Genomic DNA, 18,289 nt, shown 5'->3' with positions numbered 1-18,289 from the left:
TGTAATCCCTGGTCCGTATACTTTTGCTCACAGGTGTACATGCTGAAGCTACATCAGTGCACTGCACCAGTGTGTAGAAAGGTGCCAGCACCGCCAACCAGAAGTCATCTGCTGCAAAGCAGATGACTGTTGAACTGTTGACTGTTGTTGTTGACTGTCGAACTGTTGAACAAACCAATAGGTGGCGCTTGGGTTGAAGCTCAATTTTGGTCTTGTGTCTGTTGTTGCCCACAGACCCATTGCTTCAAAAATAATATATATATATATATATATATATATATATATATATTAGGGTAACTATATGTGTAATTATTTTGCTTGGTGAATATCCTTATATCATCACCCCCCAGGGTAGCCCAGTGGCTATGGCCTTGTGCTGCTGAGCTCAAGGTCGTCGGTTGGATCCCAGCCCCGGCTACAACATTACGATGGAGACGGAATGCAAAAACACTTGTGTATCGTGCATTGGGTGCATGTCAAAGAACCCCAGGCGGTCAAAATTAGCATGCCTGCTGTAGTGGCTATGGCAGTTTTTTGAGCGCATCAAGATCAATCTAGAGCCCTCTGCTACAGCGTCTCTCATAATAATAATAATAATAATAATAATAATAATAATAATAATAATAATAATAATAATAACTTCTTTATTATCTTTCGCAGAATACAGGAACGGGCCTGCCAAAGCCACAGTGGCTTGTGGAGCAGCGCCCTTGTGCTGCTTATTTATTTCCGATGTTAAGCGTTATTCACTACATTTCCCCAACACAAAATGCTTCTATCAGTTCCTGGCCACTTTGCGTCTGCGGTTTCTTAAAACTGTTGTATTTTCATACACGCACTTCGAAAGTGACAGGAGGCTGCCCTGCTCACTCTTGTCGGCGATGCAGGCGGCTGAGCCGTGCGGACAGCCGTGCCTTCATGATGTCGCCCGGGGAGGCCGGTGGCGGCGGCGGTGTGGACGGCAGTGCTGCCCTGGCCGCCATACAGGAAGCGCTGTCGCAGCAGCAGGCTCACATCAAGCAGGGCTGGAGCTTGCTGGCTGCGATGCACTGCGTCCTGCTGCCCGACCACGTGCGCACGCCCGAATTCAAGCGACCGCAGGTCGAAATGCTTGCGCGCCGGTGGCAGGACCGTTGCCTCGAGGTAGGTCCCGACATTCTCCCATTCTTGTTCATTTATGTATTTATTAGCTAGTTTTAGCTTGTCGGTAAACTTCTTACCATTTGCGGATTACCGAGTTAACAAAGACTTCACGTTAAATAAAGACTGTGCTGCTGCCAATCATTTACACCTGAAGGTAATCGGAATATAGTAGGTCACTGCTCCCTGTATGTACCGTGGCAGAAATCTGTGCTTGGAGACGTCGCTGCCAGTGTAATTGCATGGTGAAGAACTCCGGGTGGTCAAAATTAATCTGGAGTCCCTCACTGCAGCATGCCTCAGAATTGAATTGTGAAAATGACCTGTAAACCAGAAATTATGTTTTTATATGTGAATGATCATTTATCATTTAATCATGAATAGATTTCGAAAAAATATTAGTAGTGCTTCTTTAACATACCTGGCTTCGGTAATTGTTAAATTGTAAAAACAATAATTGCAATTATAATCCTGGAACCTACACGCCACTACTTTCGATTCGCCGGATGTAAGCCAAATGCGGTTGTTCTGAGCAAGCTGCAGTGCACTTAGCAAGTGGACTCGTCGCGGCACCTCGTGGCGGCCGCAGTGTCTATGTTACATAGCAGACTGTAGCACGTATGCACAGCGTTTGCTTCGTGCATGACAGGGCTTGAGTGCATGCTGGTGGTTATATACTACAGTGTGACCGATCAATAGTGGCCACATCCAACTTGTGCATTTTTGAAGTGCCATCAATTAGTCTGCCAAGGTGTGTAACCAGGAGCGGCCAGGAGTGAGCGCGTGCTGGCAAGTGTGCCTGTGGTCTAACCTAAAGTTTCGCGTGGCACAAGGCTAGCTGCGCATTCAAAACTAGTCAAAATTAGTGAGACCCGATGGCTACGACACCGATAAGCTGGGTGGCCAAAGTTTAATTGCTACTTGAGTGGCCGTGGCCGAGCGTGAGCAGACGATAGTCAACCTCTTCCGGAAGTATGTAATTATTATTGAAATTCGAAGGCACAATTTCACTTACGTCAGCCTGTTTATTAATCTTCATCAATAAATATACACAGTACTAGCAGTAGGAAGATGTGCACTGATCCAAACACCCCTCTTGATTGACGTCAGCTGGTAGCTAATAGTAGCTGCGTATGGGAATCTGCTATATTATGAAATAAACCATCCAGAAAAGAGTGAGGCGCAGGCTTCTGTTGAAGAAAAAAAGCATGTGAGAGAAAGGTGGCTTTGCGCTCCGCTTTCAAGATCCACCTACCATGCACGACTGCAAAATTTGGCTGAGATGTTCACAGCAGCGTATGCTATCCGTGGACTATGTTTTTTCACCATGCCTGAGGGGTGTTTCAGCACTCCTTTATGTCTCACATACTCCGAGGCTAGTCGAGTGTTCCAGACTAAATTAAATTAGTGAGAGCCGATGGCTTTAGGATGATAGCCAAGCTCGAAATTTTAGGACCGAAATAATGAAAATTTGAGCCCATAGAAATGCATGGGTGCTGGTCAGGAACTTCGGCCAGGACCTTCGGTCGGGATTTTAATAGCCAACAAATTGAGTTAACCGGAGTGGAATTACAGAAGTCTACTGTATTAGCCTTTCTTGCAGCATTTTGCCTCGTGCTTTATCTTTGCTGTATTTGTAATCTCTCTTCATAAAATAATTGGTTGATGTTCAGTGCCTGTCCTATCAAATCATTTTCCTTGTTTCATGCGTTATAGCAGTGCTAATACATTTTATCAGCCCAGTAACCAATTTGCCCAGCTTTCAGCAGTAACTGTCCAATGTGAAGGCTTTCGTTCACTGAATAAATATAACTGCACAAGACCCAGTGTATCATTGTTGATATGCTGAGCATGGTACCTCAAAGTGTTAATTTAGGCACTAGAAACTTGACTCAAAGGTCATAGGTATTGGCTATGCTGAGGCAAAGATTCAGTTGTGGATAGCTCAGCAAACTAGTTATTAATTAATTGGTATACTGGTTAACTCATAGCTTGAGCAACGTTTCATTGTTTTGTATATTTGTACGAGTGCACTCTCCATGGCCAGAGACAAAAGCAAACGAGTTCTTTTGATTTTCTTTGGTGCGGAATGGTGTCTGGGCTTTGTGGCATTAAGGCTGTGGTTGGGGCTGGCTGCTTTCTCCAGGTGCGCGAAGCAGCCCAGGCGCTGCTACTCGCGGAGCTTCGGCGGATTGGCCCCAAGGGTCGCAAGACGGTTGTGGACGAGTGGGCCGTCTACCTGCCGAACTATGGCGAGGCCTTCCTTGCCTCGCCCTATGCCTCGGGTGCCGGAGGCGCCGCACCGGTGCCTCAGGCAGGACAGGTGGCACAGCAGACGCCCAATGCTGCTGGCCTGAGCAGCGTTGCAATCGAGGCACGTCTGAAACCGTTGTCATCTTTTGCAGTGGCAGCTCTTATGGCTAGAGTTTCTTACGATTTACTCAGAGGGAAAGCGGTGAAATGGCACTGTTGTATGCATTAGAATGCCAGGGAAATGGCTTTGGATTGACACCTTTTTCGTAAAGCCGGGAGACCTCAGTGGCACATCTTGCAAATGACATTCCATCTGTCAGAGTGGTAGAGTATCTGCTAAAGTGGCCTGTAATATGTTGTTCTTTCTTTCTTTTTCTGTATTATCTGAGAACACTGCTTTTAAAGCATGCAAGCTTATGCTGGGTTGTACAGACATATGTCGATAGTGAATAGTACTGGCCTGTCACTAAAGCCAGAGGAGAGACAAGGTTGGCATTTTGGGACTGAAGTGCACGTTCCAGCTTTTTTGCTTACTTGCTGTGCTTTGTGTGAGTCATCAAAAATTACGGATGAACTACAGAAGAACTGAGACCTTTTATGCCGAATTCATTGCAAGAAAGCGTCATTTGCTCAGCCATTACCAGTTTTTATGCCAAACCGCATTCAAAACTTGTCATACCATCCATATCTCGGCATTCCCATGGCAGCACAGTGCTTAGACAGCAGCATCAGGGTTTCCCTCTAACCAATATACTCAAAAAAGAAAAAAACTCTTATATGTGATTTTTTTTTCCAGGTATTGACGTGCCACGCATGCCATGTAAAAAACCCATACTTCCAGTTCTATGAAAATACCGCATTCCTCTGCTTTGCATGTTGGTCACGCAAACTGCTTCTTCATTTAGGACATTCTTTGTTATCGAGAAACATGTACCCAGTTTCCACAGGCTAGGCCACCAAATTGTGTGTGTTTGCATCAGAATTCTCGTTTGAACAACCGTTGCTGTAACAGGTTGTTTCAGAGTTCCACGTGTCGACATGCCATCCACAAGTTGTGACTAGGTGGGGGCTATTCATGCAAGCCTAGTCACAACTTCTGCGTTTTTGAATATTCAATAGAATATTTTTCAATTCAATATTCGCTTTAGCTTGAATTTTAGTGTTTGGAACTTTAGAAACATTAAGAACTACCGAACGCAAATTTTAAGACACATGCTGTCGATAGTTGCGACCCACTATGGAGGCTCGGCGGACACGGCGTTGCGCTACTGAGCTCGAGGTTGTGTGTCCAGTTCTGGCTGCAGGGGCCACATTCTGATGGTGACAGAAGGCAACAATGCTCTTGTACTGTGCTTTGGATGCACACTAAAGAAGGTGGTCAGAATTAATCCGGAGCCCTCCGCTACCATGTCCCTCATAAGCATATCTGGACGCTAAACCGCACATTCTAATTGTTAAAATAGATAGTTTGGGTTTTGGTGACGAAGTCGTTTTGCTGTTGACAAAGCTCCACTACTCATAGCCAAGACAAGCCAAAGATGAAGAATTCATTTGCACTGGCTGACTGATTTTTTGGGCTTACTTGATTATTTGAAGTAAAAGAAAATGCTCAACTTGGGTTCTTGTGATAAAATATCTGATTAACAGCATTTCGTAATAAGGTTTATTTTCTTCTTTTTCTTAGCAGCATTTCGAAAAGAAGCTATTTTCATCTTTGCAAGTAAAGCAACCTCGAGCCCCGTCTTCTTTTTTTATTTGTGAACTTCTGGCTGATTGTTTTAAAGATTTATGCATGTCCTGCAACTATTTCAACTGTAGTTTGTTCGGAATTGTTTGACACTAATTATTATTCACTTTTAATTCGCTTCAAACCAAAAAATTTATATTAGCGCAAACGATGTAGTGAAGCAAGCGCAACTGCCTTAATTAATAATAAAGTAACATTAATAGCTGCTTTCCAGACACTAGGAAGAATTTTGAATGTTTTTATAGCACCCAGTCGCCGTTTCAGTGTTGCCAAGCCACCAAAACGGCACTTGGGGCTCTGGCGAAATGAGCACAGTGTGGAAGGTGGAGACACGGTAAGGAAGGCACACACGGTGTTGTCTGCTTCAGCAGTCTTACAGCAGCACTCTTAGTATCTGCATCTTCCACGCTGTGCTCGTTTTGCCATAAATTACTAACTTGCCCAATCAGTGCAGTGAAATGAATCCCCTGAAATTAACTATAAACTTGCTATTAATTCTGTATTACGCTTCCAATGAGGCAAAAGATTTATGGGACTTGTCCACCTAGTCTTGTACTGTAGACAAGGGGCACGCGCTATTAGGTCTTTCGTCGTTGCTATTCACTACTGCGCACAGTCTGCGCACGAAACGCCGGAAAGGGCGCCAAGGAGCCGCGCTCTAAAACAAGGTTTCTTAATCCACTGTGAGGAAATTTTAACTTCGTTAAAACGAGGTTTTCCGTGCGTGGGCATCCATTGGCATTTCAAACGGAATCACAATTGCTTCACTATATCCCGTTTTGTTACAACGAGGCTTTGCTGTACATGGGAATGAAGAAGTAGTTTTGCTCGCCGACCATTGCACCGATCTTGATGAGGTTTGTTGCAATTAAAAAAAAAGTTAATATATAGTGACTGTGGGAAGCAGATATTTTATTCAGGCCATCAATCTTTTAAGAAAAATTACTGGATATTGCAAAATTTCAGAAAACTCAACTTCCAAGTTCACAACTCTGTAACCCAGCAGGGGAAAACGATATTGTCACGTGGTAGCGATGTATAAAGAACACAGTAGCAATATTGTGGAAGACGAAACTCACTTTTACTGGGCGAACCTGTGCCCACAAAAACAGGCTATACTTAAAGAATGGCGACAGTGGCGAACACAGTCGGCAATCATCAAAATCTCATCAGCAGCTCAAGCGCGTCGGATTTCATACGTCAGTGGTCAAATGTTCCAGAGTAATTGCTGGGACCTGCATGTCTTCCACAAGGTTTTACACCATTCGCGTTGCGCATACATGCAATCAGATTACGCAAGGTTCGCTCACAGACAGCAGATGGAACCATTGATAACATTCCAGAAACTTCCTATACATGCAGGTGCGTCCCGCGCTGTGCAATAACATTTGTTAGGCAGTGAAATGTGGTCGCCCGATAAAGATAAACAAGTACACGTGTCAATATCACAATTTTGCAAGCTGGACCTAATAATACAATAAAGTGGACAAAAATTTAGATTTTCTTTTTTATGTACTATACAGAGCTGCTATAAAATGCGGCTCTAGTTTGTGAGTAGAACTTTTAAAAAATCCTTCTAAACATTGCAGCAACCTTACATGAGCTGCAAATTCATGTATGAAATTTATTTCTCTTTAGATGCTCCAACGGATGCAGTTTACAGAACCGCGATATTTGTTTTCATGCAGAGCTTAAGATTTGTAAACCTCTCACTCCTATTTCTCTTCCTAAAGCTTACCAGTGATTGTAAATCATCTGTAAAAAAGATTAAAGGTTCAAAAGGAAAATTATGCTTCCTAATGTCACTAGAATTTAACTTTCTCTCTCAGATGTAACAGAGTTCATTAAAATCGGTCCACTGGTTGTTGCAAAAGCATTTCTGCATTTTTCATGTACAGTAGAACATCATTGATAGAATACTGTATATGTGTGATTTCCCGGTGCCAACATTTGCGATGGAGAATACAGAAAATCGCCCAATACCTTCTTTACACTTCTTTACCTGTAATACGTTTCCAGAAAACACAATTTTTCAGCACTAACATTCAGTAGCTCATCAAACTACGATTGTATGATACGTCTTCCGGCCACTAGACCCCATGTGAGCAATAAAAGGCACGAGGCAGGCATGGTTGAAAGCAGTCACCCACCACGGCAGCTTCTCCGCAGCACTTGGCTACCCGTGTCACATGAAAATGTCGACACACACTTAGTTTCCTCTTCCCCGGTGGCAGCAAATCGATATTGCAAAGATGTCGCTACCAACTTTATTACAATAATCAGCTGCACCTATCTGTTCATCGCACATGTGGCATAGTGCCGTTGGAAGCGTACTGCATGCTTTTAATAGGCACCGCCAAGCATGCTGCCATTCCCTGCAGCAGGCGGTGTGAATTGTGAGCATCATGCTCTAGCTTAGCCCACCACCTCGATTTCATTTTGGTTTCTCATAGCTGTCTTAAAACAGTAGGAAAATGACAAATGTGCCTCCCAGACTGCACCAGCCCCACCAGTTCGGCACATGTCGTTGTCTCCTGCCTCATCGCTTTCCACGCTCCCGATTCACACGAAAGTGCCGGAACACACTCACTTTCCCCTTCAAGTACCAGGAAATCTCGTGGGTTGTAGCACGTCACGTGCGAAGATATCGCCGCCAACCCTATAGTGATAAGCAATCTTCACCTATCTGTTTCACAGCACATATGGCATAGGGCCGTTGGAAGCATACTGCACACTTCTAATACGCGATAACCCAAATGCACCGCCATTCCTCTCTGCCAGTGACACGAAGTTAGCGTCATGTGTTGCTCAGGCAACATTGTATTCTGGCCGAGCCCACCAGCTCAACTTCATTTCAGTTTCCCACCGCCGTCTTAAACACAATGCCATAGCAAAACGACGACGCACCTCTCGGGCCGCATGGGCCCCACCAGCTCAGCACACGTCAGCATCTTGTGCTACAACGGTTCTCGCCGAGTGTACACTTCAAAACCTCCTGCAAAAATACCCCGCCCGATACGGCTGCTGTCTCGGGCCGAATTCAAGAAGCGCAAATCTAAGCTTGCCAAAGCCACTAAAATGACGTGCGCCTGCGTCTCGTGCTACAATGATTTGCCGAACGCATTACGTAGATGTCAACTTACAGTTGAGTTTGCCAATTGTTTTAGTGAATTCGAATTGTACGTTTTCCTGGTTAGTACATTTTCTGTCCCGTGTTTTTCCCAAAACGTACAAACGATGTTATACAGTCTTTGAATAAGGAAATAAAAGTTGGCCTCAAACTAAAGCTTCCTCTTAAAGCAATATCTATAAAATAGAATTTCATATCATGTCTTTTAATATTTACAGAATGGTCATACAATAGTGTTTGTGTTTGGCCCATACCCAAAGATGCCAAAATAATTTGCGCACTCAGAAACAACTTGTCATTTTTGTGAAGACTCCCATTAGTGCGACAACTCCTATCACTGCCACATGACTATAGATTTGCAACGATTCTCGATCTGTGCATTCCATTCACATTAAATGAATGGCATCGCGGGTCTTCATTCTTATTTATGTAGCCTTTACCATGGAGTCTGAGCACTGTTTTTTCTTTCCTTCTTTTTTTCCCTCTTGAGATTATGTTGTGAATTTCAATGGGCATCTTCAATTTTTTCACTCCTCACTTCTACCTACCCGTGGTGGCTTGACGAATTGGGGGGCTTCCCGGTCCTGTTGCTGGTGGTCCTGTGCAACTTAATTTTTCCCCCTAATATTTGTATATTCATTCTCTAATGCTCACTTTACCTCATTGCTTTTATATCTCTGCAGTGTTAGCCCTGTATTCTAATGTATCGGCTTATATTTTGTTTTCCTCTTCAAAAAACTTTGTTCTACAAGTTAATTATTGTATAATGATAATAACTGCATCTTCTGCACTTATGTTCCTTAAATATATATGTATTTTTTTTATTTCTCTCTCTTTATAACAAAATAACCTTTTGCATCTATCTTCCTCCCTCACGTGACGCACCGTTGTAAAGTGCCTGTGAGGTATTTGTAAATAAATAAATGCTCTTCTAGGTGGTTTGTCATTAGATGCAAACTGGGTATTGCCTGAGTCTTTACATTAGTTATTTTTTGAAGAGGGCATTAGTTCCGTTTAACCAGATTATTACTTTCAGCATTTCATTCCCACGGGGGGTGGGGGGGGGCATCGCTGACGTTTCTTCTCTCATATTCCTGTTCATGTTTGTGCCACCTGCAGGGCAACGTTGCGACCTACCAGGTGGGAAGCGCTGCCCCCAGCCGAGCCTCCTCGGGAGGGAACACGCCCTCAGGGGCCCAGCCCAAGGTTGACACGCAGTCAATACGAACCAGCGACGGGCAGAACTCCTCGGAGGAAGAAGACGAAGAGGAGAGAGAAGGTATACTTCAGGGGAGGAGGGAATCCTGCTTCAGCTGCATGTTCTCATGGCTTTATAGTGAGAGAGCACATTACTGGGCAAGCTGGCAATGCGTGTAAGCGCTAAAAGATACACAGTAGACTTCCGTTGATCGGACTAATGATATTTTTTCAGTTAATTCGTTCCCAGTTGGTGCCTGACGTTTTGGGCTGAAACGTTTGTTGTCTTGACCCTGAAATTGGCCCTCTCTAGATAATTCTTGAACTTGACTGAATGGTACAAACGCACCTTATACAAATGGGGACCCCAGTGGCTGCAGCATCTGTCTAGCAGTGCTAAAGGACAGTGAATGCATGGAAAACACATTATATTTGCTGAAAACGGCTGTTTTAGGCCTGGTCTTGGAAGATTTTCAAGCAAGAACGGCAGCTCATAATAAACAGTTGCTATGTTTTACCCATTTATAAGTCATGCATTACATTTTGCTGCGGAAATTGGCCCAGAAATTACCTGAATGTTGCAGTTGGATAAAAGACTGCAATTGCAGTGGACAGCCTACTGTCAAGATAGGCGTCATCGTTACTATTGTCACAAGATGGCAACATAACAAGTGCTCGTGTATGATGGTGACGACTTCGCACTGCCATGAGTCTTTAATTACAACAGCTGATTCAAAACAAGTTATATTTCAGGGTGTGCAAATACCAAATAGTAGATTTCGAATCGAATATCAGAAAGTTTAGCACAAACATTTATGTTTCCAAATTTGGTGCAACAAAACACAGTGCTGCACACGCTCAGGACGCTAGCCACATTACTTAAAGTGGCACTAAAGACAAATATTCAATGAAGCTAAAGTGATAGATTAGTGCAAGAATCTCTAAGGTGTCAATATTGTTGCGAACAGAGCCTTAGTCATTGAGAAATGGAGGTAAGTGCAGGACATGGTTAGAGACTCCCCCGGGACATTCAAGCACTTGCCTGATGACGAAGACACTTCTCAGTTAAATTCTGTCACTAGTGCTCTACCACTCGCTGCAAAAAGCATCTTTGTATTGTACTATAAGACAAAGTAAAATGCTACTTGTCCAGTTCTATTTCACTTTTAGAAAGAACTCATTGAAATTATCCTTGACAACGACGTGGGCGGTGGAAAGATTTTGTTTTCGTTCGGCTCTGCACTGCCCATGCTTTTGCGTTTCAGTAGTTTCGTTATCGCATAGTACTGCGCTGGTTTTGCTGGCTCACGAAACTCTCACAAACTGTTAGTAATGAAGAATTCAACTTCCATGTGATGTCGCGGGATGCCCAAATGGTCTACGCCACTTGACCAAAAAGCAGCTGCAGTGGCGAATTCACCACTCTGTCTTGGCTCGGTGCCGCTGTCTGTTGGGTGCCGTTTTAATCACTGGCGGCAGCAAAAGGTGGTGATGGCGTGTGCAATGTCATTACTCCCCCAGTTAGGTGGCGGGAGATTTGAATTCTGAAAAAGGTATTTGGACCCTTCAGATGCAATTTTCTCGTAAACTGTCTTTTCTTGACACGATACAAGCTTGCGAGGTTTCTGGAATGGTATTTAAACAGTCAACGTCGGCTTAGTCTTTGCCTTTAGTGTCCCTTTAACAAGAATCTTGCTAGCTATCAGTAACTTACGTACCTATGAGTCAAGATGCATTGTATGCTGTACTCATATTAAACGGAACACCAAATCAGTATGCCAGCACTGATAACAACTCAGTTCGTATACGAAGATCTGGAAAATATTTTTTATTGATGCAATGCATGTCAGATATAATCGAGTGCTTTTTCCCTGTGAAGCTGAAGAAATGGCAAACTTGTGCTAGATACCAATTGGGATTTCAGTTTAATAGTGGGTCATAATGTGCTTAAGGGCAATCTTCTATTCGTAGAAAGTGTTGCTTTCTAATTTTCTTCCAGAAAACAGGGGGTTTTCCCATCTTTATGGCAGGTGGCTTCTGTGGGTTATCGTCAGCAAGGAATGCACGTCACGTCACTTGGCATATATTGCTCCACAGTCATTGGTGCCAATAGTAAAGAGTTCTCAAATCGGGAGGCCCACAGCAAGTTCACATGATGTCGCATGACATTTTCGAGCGCTAGCAACCCCTCACAAGCTAGCCTTGCGATGGGTCGTAGCTCGAAGCTAAGAAAATCGACCATTGTGCACCTGCAAACAGCATTCCGAACAAGGGGCCACCATAGGACATTTCATATAAATGACGGCCATGAATGTGCAACGGTCATCCCATGCACTTGCTTTCGTTGGTGAGGCAGTTTGTCAGTTTTATGAGAGTCAGGCAACCGCTGTGAATAGATCTGCATTGATTCAGTAATTGTAACTTTAGTCACTGACACCTGACGACACAGCACCGATTAGGCAACAGGATTAGGCTTAATGAGCTAGATAGCGTGGCAAATGGTAATGTCGTGATGAAAATTTGCCACCGGCTGATGTGATAACGGGCTGCAAACCGTGACAAAAAAATTTTTCGTTAATGTGTTCCTACGGGTGGCTCATCAGTAGGGTTGTTCGTTTTCGAGTAAAACGCGATTTTACCCGATTTTTACACCCCGAACATGTTTCAGGAGAATCGGGTCAAACGCAATTTCTCCCCGAATGGACCTTCCCAGTAGTGACCTACACAATCGTGTGCTGACGGTCCGCCATTCTCCCTGAGTGTCCTGCGCAATACAAACAAACGGGCACATTCTCACCCTGCTGCTTGGAGAGTGGATATTGCTTTCTAGCGCTGGCACTTTTTATCCCCGCTTTCTCGACAGGTCGCTGTGAGTTCGTACGTGCACACACACACACACAAAAAAAAAGGCTTGCAAAGGAAAGGGGCAAAGACATTTGAGGCTGACCACACTGCGAGTACATGGCCGCCAATCGGGGAGTAACAAATTCAGAATGAAAAAAAGAAGCAAGGAAAAAGACGGTTCGCCTACTGCAGATTATTCTCGGGCATGTGCACCTGCTTCCATGGCTTTCATGCGAAAGGAACGGGTGACGAGTCGGTGGGGGAGGGATTGAGCGACAAAGATGTTTCGTGCACGGGTTTTTTTTACCAGCGAGGGCCCCAGCACCTATTATTACTTTTCTTCAGCCAGCCTCCGTCATAGTGAGTTAGACTAGCTCGTCGGTCGGCCTTGTTGAGAGCCGTGTAGCCTTCTGCATCCCCCGCGCTTCACACAGCTTGTGATATCCTCTTTTGACTGCCCACAAAAGAAGGGAAAGAAGCTACAGCACTCAAAATTCTGTTTTGACAGGAACAGCAAGATTCTGCGAATGGTAGTATTGTTCCGATTCGAAGGACTTCAAGGAAGGGTCACGTTTTAGTGTGTGTCAGGGGGGGGGGACAGTAAGACAAATGAGAGAATATGACCAGCAAACGAGGGGAGGTTGGTCTCTTAGGTTCTTCTACAGGTTTTCTCGACAAATTCGAAGCACTGCTAACAAAGAACTCACCAGCCACCTGGAGAAAAGGAACTGGTGGTGAAGTGAATCATGCATCTGATTGGTTTAGAGTGTGAATGCTAACCACTGAGATACATGATCGCCATCGTCACTTCCCAACACCAGGGGCGATTGGTGAGCTTAATGCCACCGTCGTGAACATAAGGCTCCAGTATGTAGCACGGGAAAATTCAGCGCGGAGATGGGAAGAAAATGAAAGACACTGTATGACTGGTGTAAAGAGCATGAAGATCTCTAGATCGTAATGAAAGCCAGTGAAGGAAGCTGCGAATTAGTGTGCAAAATTGCAATATCAAGATGGTCACTGATCCAGTGAAGAAGTCCTAGGACCGAATTCGCGAGCATCTAGCATCATCTCGTCACGAGAAGTTCAAGATGTCAACCCAGGAATCCGGGAAGGCGGGAACATCTCAGCAGACACTCTTTGGTTATGTCCTGTAGACAACGTGCAAAATAAACTGAAGCGGACGGCGTAATTCATGACTTCGTTCATGCCTTAGAGTACAGTGGAATCAGCTTGCACCTGACAGACGAACCTCTGGGGGACTGTCATCATTACTGATTGATTTCCAAACAAGTGCCAAATTTTGGTGAGTATTTGCTAGAAAACCCTGATGTCCCCCTCAATTACCAGCTCGAAACAAGCACCAATTTTAACGCGTTAGAGTTCAGAAGCCAGTGATACCATCTGATAAAATAAACTGAGTGTATTACTTAGTACATCTGTAGATTTAACCCGAAAAAAATCCGTATTTTGGGATGATTTCACAAAAAAAAAACTATTTCTCCCCGGTTATCAGTTTGAAATATAGCACCAGATTTTTACCCTGTCATCTTAAAAAATATATAAAACCTGAAAACGAACAACTCTACTCATCAGTGGGCGGTTCCGAGATCACGTGGACTGGTTAGATTATGGCCGTTGAAGTGTTCAGGTCCGTGGTTGACCAGCCAGCAACTACTGCGAGCATGCGTGCCAAGTTCGTCTGTGTGTTCGCATGTGGGTAGAAAGCTCCAAACTGCACGAACCTGTGTGCATGAACTCTGAACTTGTGCAGTCAATGTGATCAGTGTGCCTTCCAGTGTCAAATCGGCCCGATCTTCGCACATGCTTCCGTGCTTTCTGCATACACTGCTTTTGTTGTTCCCTCTGTTTGCATAGCATTAAGCATTTCGATCGGTCCAGTTGAACTGGTCGAACCTTGTACCAATAAAGATCACGCGCCGTAAGAATACTGCACTCATCAAGGCACCGACCACGATCAGGCCATTCACCTAAGGTACTGATATTTGAAAAATCAATTATTCGAGTTTTCGCACTCCCCTAGTTATTTTACATGCAAAGCTAGCGGCAACAATGTTGCATCAGCTGTTTTCGACATTCCCGAGAATTGCATGCATTAAAAACGAACTAGTGAAGTGGTTAGTCTAGATGTGAGCCACCATACTATTTGTGACTGTTGTGGTGCAGTTTCATAAATGCAGGAGATGAAACATGCAATGGACATGTTTGGATGAGGACATGTGACCCATAGTGATGAACTTCTGTCTGAGAGTAACAACAATTTCATTTCATTTCATTTTCATTTATTTACCTTAAAGACCCCATTAGGGGTATTACATAAGGGGTGGGTGTACATGAAGAAATAAAACACTCAAATTTGCAATAACAGGTGCTCAGTCAGTCACCTTGGCACCCTTAAAAACCCTTAAATAAATTGTGCTGGATAGGTGCCTGAGGGGTTCGTGAGGACAGTGTTAAGCACTTAGGCAAGCACAGTGACAATGGTAAACTCTATGAGGATTTGGTGCTGTGTCCTCGAATACCTTGCATGCCCCCTGCCAGCTATATCAGATTCTACATGCCTGTCTTTCCAAAGCATCAGAAAAAGGAATATTTTATTTTGCACCAGCAAAACACAATGCTGTCCAAACGCATTTATCAGCTTCGGATGTGGCTTTTGCTTCTTATTTTCATATATGCGTTTGTCTTTGTATATGCTGATGAAAATACATCCTGTGAAAAACAGTGCACGCCTGCAATCATCACAGCACACAGGCAGGATAGGCACAGGGAAGACATGCACTTGGTGTCCAGTGCACCACGCATAGATTTGTGTCTGATCTTCAATAAATTGCTGTTGTTTGTAGTACTTGTACATGTATTTGTGTATGTCTTCGCTGTGTTATGTCCTCACTGTATTCATCTTACAGCATGCTGAAACACAGAGGGATGATCAAGCATGAATCAGAGAGTCCAACTACGAGTTGTGCCTTGCATGAGGGAGAAATAAAGAATTCCAGGGAGTAGTTGCAGCCAGCGATTGCACAGCCATAGCACTCTCAACATAATGGAGCTGAAACCCAGGATAGAGGCTGCAGGTCTGCTCATGGCATAGCAGGGGCCTGCATCATAGTATAGTATTTAATGCTTACAGTATTTTACAGCAAATAGTTGGAGTCGGTAAAGAAAAGCTTACTAGCGCGAGTGAAACCCTTTTTCTTTATTATCAAGATCTATTTCTATTAAGCTGCCCCCACTCCTCCACCATTTGTCGTTTAACCCGTAAGAAAGAAGCCGAGCTGGCCTGGAAACATCAGGTTTAACAACCCACACATTTTAGGTTGAAGACATTAACTCTGTAATTAATTAGCCAGGCAGTTTTGTCAGTGCTTCACTTCCATGCTACTTGACTGACACTGAGCTTTACCATTTCTGCTTTGAATGCATTCTTTTTTGTGGTGGATGCCATAATCATTGCATAAGCTGTTAGCATGTTTTATTTTGCCATATTATTGTATTTACTCGTGTAAGGCCCACGCCTCCACATTGGAGTGCAAAAGTTTAGAAAAAACATTCTGCTAAGCATCACACTCATACCCGTGTCCTGGGAAATTTCTGCTGCCATTATTAGATAAAACTAGTTGTCTTGTCAATGATGGCATTATCACCATCACCGTATCTTGCAATCAGGAGGCTTCAGTGAATAGCCCTAAGCCTGCCTCGTGTAAGGCTCACACCCAGTGAAAAAATCTGAAAAAAAAAAAAGTGGGCCTTACACGAGTACATACGATATTTGCTATATCGTTCTTTCTCAACCCACGGCCCTCTCCAGCACTTCAAGAGTTTCAAAAATTGTGGTGTGTGTGTGTGTGTGCACAGGTGGGGAGGCGACCACCAAGCATGCCTGGAGTGCCGCCGAGGCCCGCCGTAAGCAGTCGACAGCCATTGTTCTTCTGGGTGTGATCGGAGCAGAGTACGGTCACGAGATTGAACAGAGCAAGCGGAAGGGCACCGACGACCAGAAGAAGAAGTCTGTCGTGGACGGATTTGGGCCCACGAACTACTCCCTCGCATGGCACACGAGTGAGTCCCTTCACACAAGCGCCATTTTCGCAGTGATGGCACGTTACTGGCTCTTCCACTCTCTCCAACTGATGTATCAGCGACCATCGCTGAAACTTTGCGTGCCAAACTGCAGCGCCGTAAGACACCGCCTAGCGAGCGGAGGAAGCAATATTCAGCAACACATGCTGCGATTTTGAGTCGGCAGATTCACTGCCCACATTGGGGAACGTGTGCCCAGCAGCTTCTGAGCCGTCTGGGCACCGACGTGCTGCATAAGAGTGCTCGTGCTCCTTGCAAAGCACATCGCCATGGACAGAGCTTGACTTGATGCATCAGGCTAAAGCAAACATGGACGCGAGTGTGCATCTGTTATCATTCACAATGTTGGGCCATTTTCGTAGCCTCCCTAATGAGTGGCATCAGCATATCTTAGTTGCACACTCAAACTGCCATAGTGCCTCCTGGCCAGCGCTGGCTCCCCATAGTGTTGTGAACACAGCATAATTACTCAGTTCTAACACATCCTCCTTTGTAACATACCAGACAATGTTTCACAGCCAGAAATTAAAAATTGAATGCCCTCAGTTGTAAGGAGCACCGTAATTTTTGTACTTTAAGTAATTACAGAATGCCGTACCCATGATTGTACCCTAACCAGATTTTTTTATCAAGACATAAATGCCGATTGTTTTCTCACTTAAAAAAAGATTGGCAGCACATCCATCTTTTGGACACAATTGTTGACGATAATGCAGTTAGCATTGTTTCTTTGATGGGTGTGTAATTTGTGATATATGATGACGATTCTTATGATGGATGAACTAATGGAGGCACGCCTGTCACCTGCGTGCTTCCGATTCCGGGGCAGTAAGAACCTTCTTTTGGGCGAGGCCTAGCAGGTGGCGCAGTGCACTGCTGCATGCAGAGGAAGCGTTTTAAGCATGAAATGCTTTTAGCTTCCGTTGTTGGCAGCCTTCAAGTGACCTTAGTTGAGCCAAAAGCCAGAGCCGTTAGCTGGGCACTCAAACGAGAACATCCGGGAAAGTTGCAAGAACGAAACGAGATCATCCGAGCAACCAGTCAAAACTCAAGAAAATGCGGTCTCTGGCCCCCAACCTTTTGTACAGGACTACATTATGTACACTAGTTACTGCCCAAACAAGGTACAAAAAATATTGCTTCCGAGTTCTTCCTAATGTTTGTTCACAGTATCACTCAAGCTGTAATTTCTAGTACGCTGAAGTTTTATTTGTGATTTCCCATAGCGATGTTCAAAAGGCAAATACAGGGCACCATACACTTCATTGTCATTGTTTGGCACTGAGACAGGGTTGCCTATGCTCTGTTGAAAGCCAGCAATCAGTGCGTTCTGTGGCATGGGTTTTGCGTCGCCTCAAGACATGGTGCCATGCTGCGTGGCACCTCCTTCAGGTGCTTTTCTTCTTCTAGCTAGGCAGTGCACTCTGTCTCCCTAGCGTATTTCGCTGCCTGTCGTACCGCCTTCAGCCGGTTTTCTTCTTCTAGATGGGCAATGTCCATATGAACACAGTATGGCGTAGTGTGGTGTGGTGCGGTGGGTCGTTGCAAACATGCACTACACCCATTGTAAGATTGTGGCTAGTATAATCTCCAACCAATATGCTTTGATGGTTGCCATTTCATGCTTACATCTACTCTTCATTACGGGAGAGCCAGCAATATTTTTTCTCCCGTGTCTGATGGGGCAGTTTTCACAACTTTCTCTTGGGTCACTGGGAGAGAAGGTTGCGAGTTCAGAAGCAAGCAAACCGCATTGTTTCTGTGACCCCGTTAAACTGTCGACCGCCCTCCCCACCACTGCCACCGCATTGCACGAGACAGAACTGTTTATAATGCCTGCGAATTATAAACGGTCCTGCTGCAAATGGTTTCTT

General features: G+C 44.4%; 1 protein-coding gene across 4 annotated transcripts in view; it reads left to right on the top strand.

Moving 5' to 3' along the window:
• Positions 1-18,289, top strand: part of Rbcn-3B (WD repeat-containing protein Rbcn-3B) — a 188,248-nt gene that overhangs the window by 130,912 nt on the left and 39,047 nt on the right. For all 4 annotated transcript variants that reach the window (XM_072288168.1, XM_072288166.1, XM_072288167.1 and 1 more), the window contains 4 exons: positions 888-1,143; positions 3,287-3,514; positions 9,390-9,549; positions 16,191-16,394. In XM_072288168.1, coding sequence (XP_072144269.1) covers positions 888-1,143; positions 3,287-3,514; positions 9,390-9,549; positions 16,191-16,394 — 848 coding nt within the window. The remainder of the gene's footprint in view (positions 1-887; positions 1,144-3,286; positions 3,515-9,389; positions 9,550-16,190; positions 16,395-18,289) is intronic.

The sequence above is a fragment of the Dermacentor andersoni genome, chromosome 5 (assembly GCF_023375885.2).
Source record: "Dermacentor andersoni chromosome 5, qqDerAnde1_hic_scaffold, whole genome shotgun sequence".
In the NCBI taxonomy this organism is placed as follows: domain Eukaryota; kingdom Metazoa; phylum Arthropoda; class Arachnida; order Ixodida; family Ixodidae; genus Dermacentor; species Dermacentor andersoni.
Note: the sequence above shows the minus strand (reverse complement) of the source record. Positions and strands in the feature narration are given on the sequence as shown.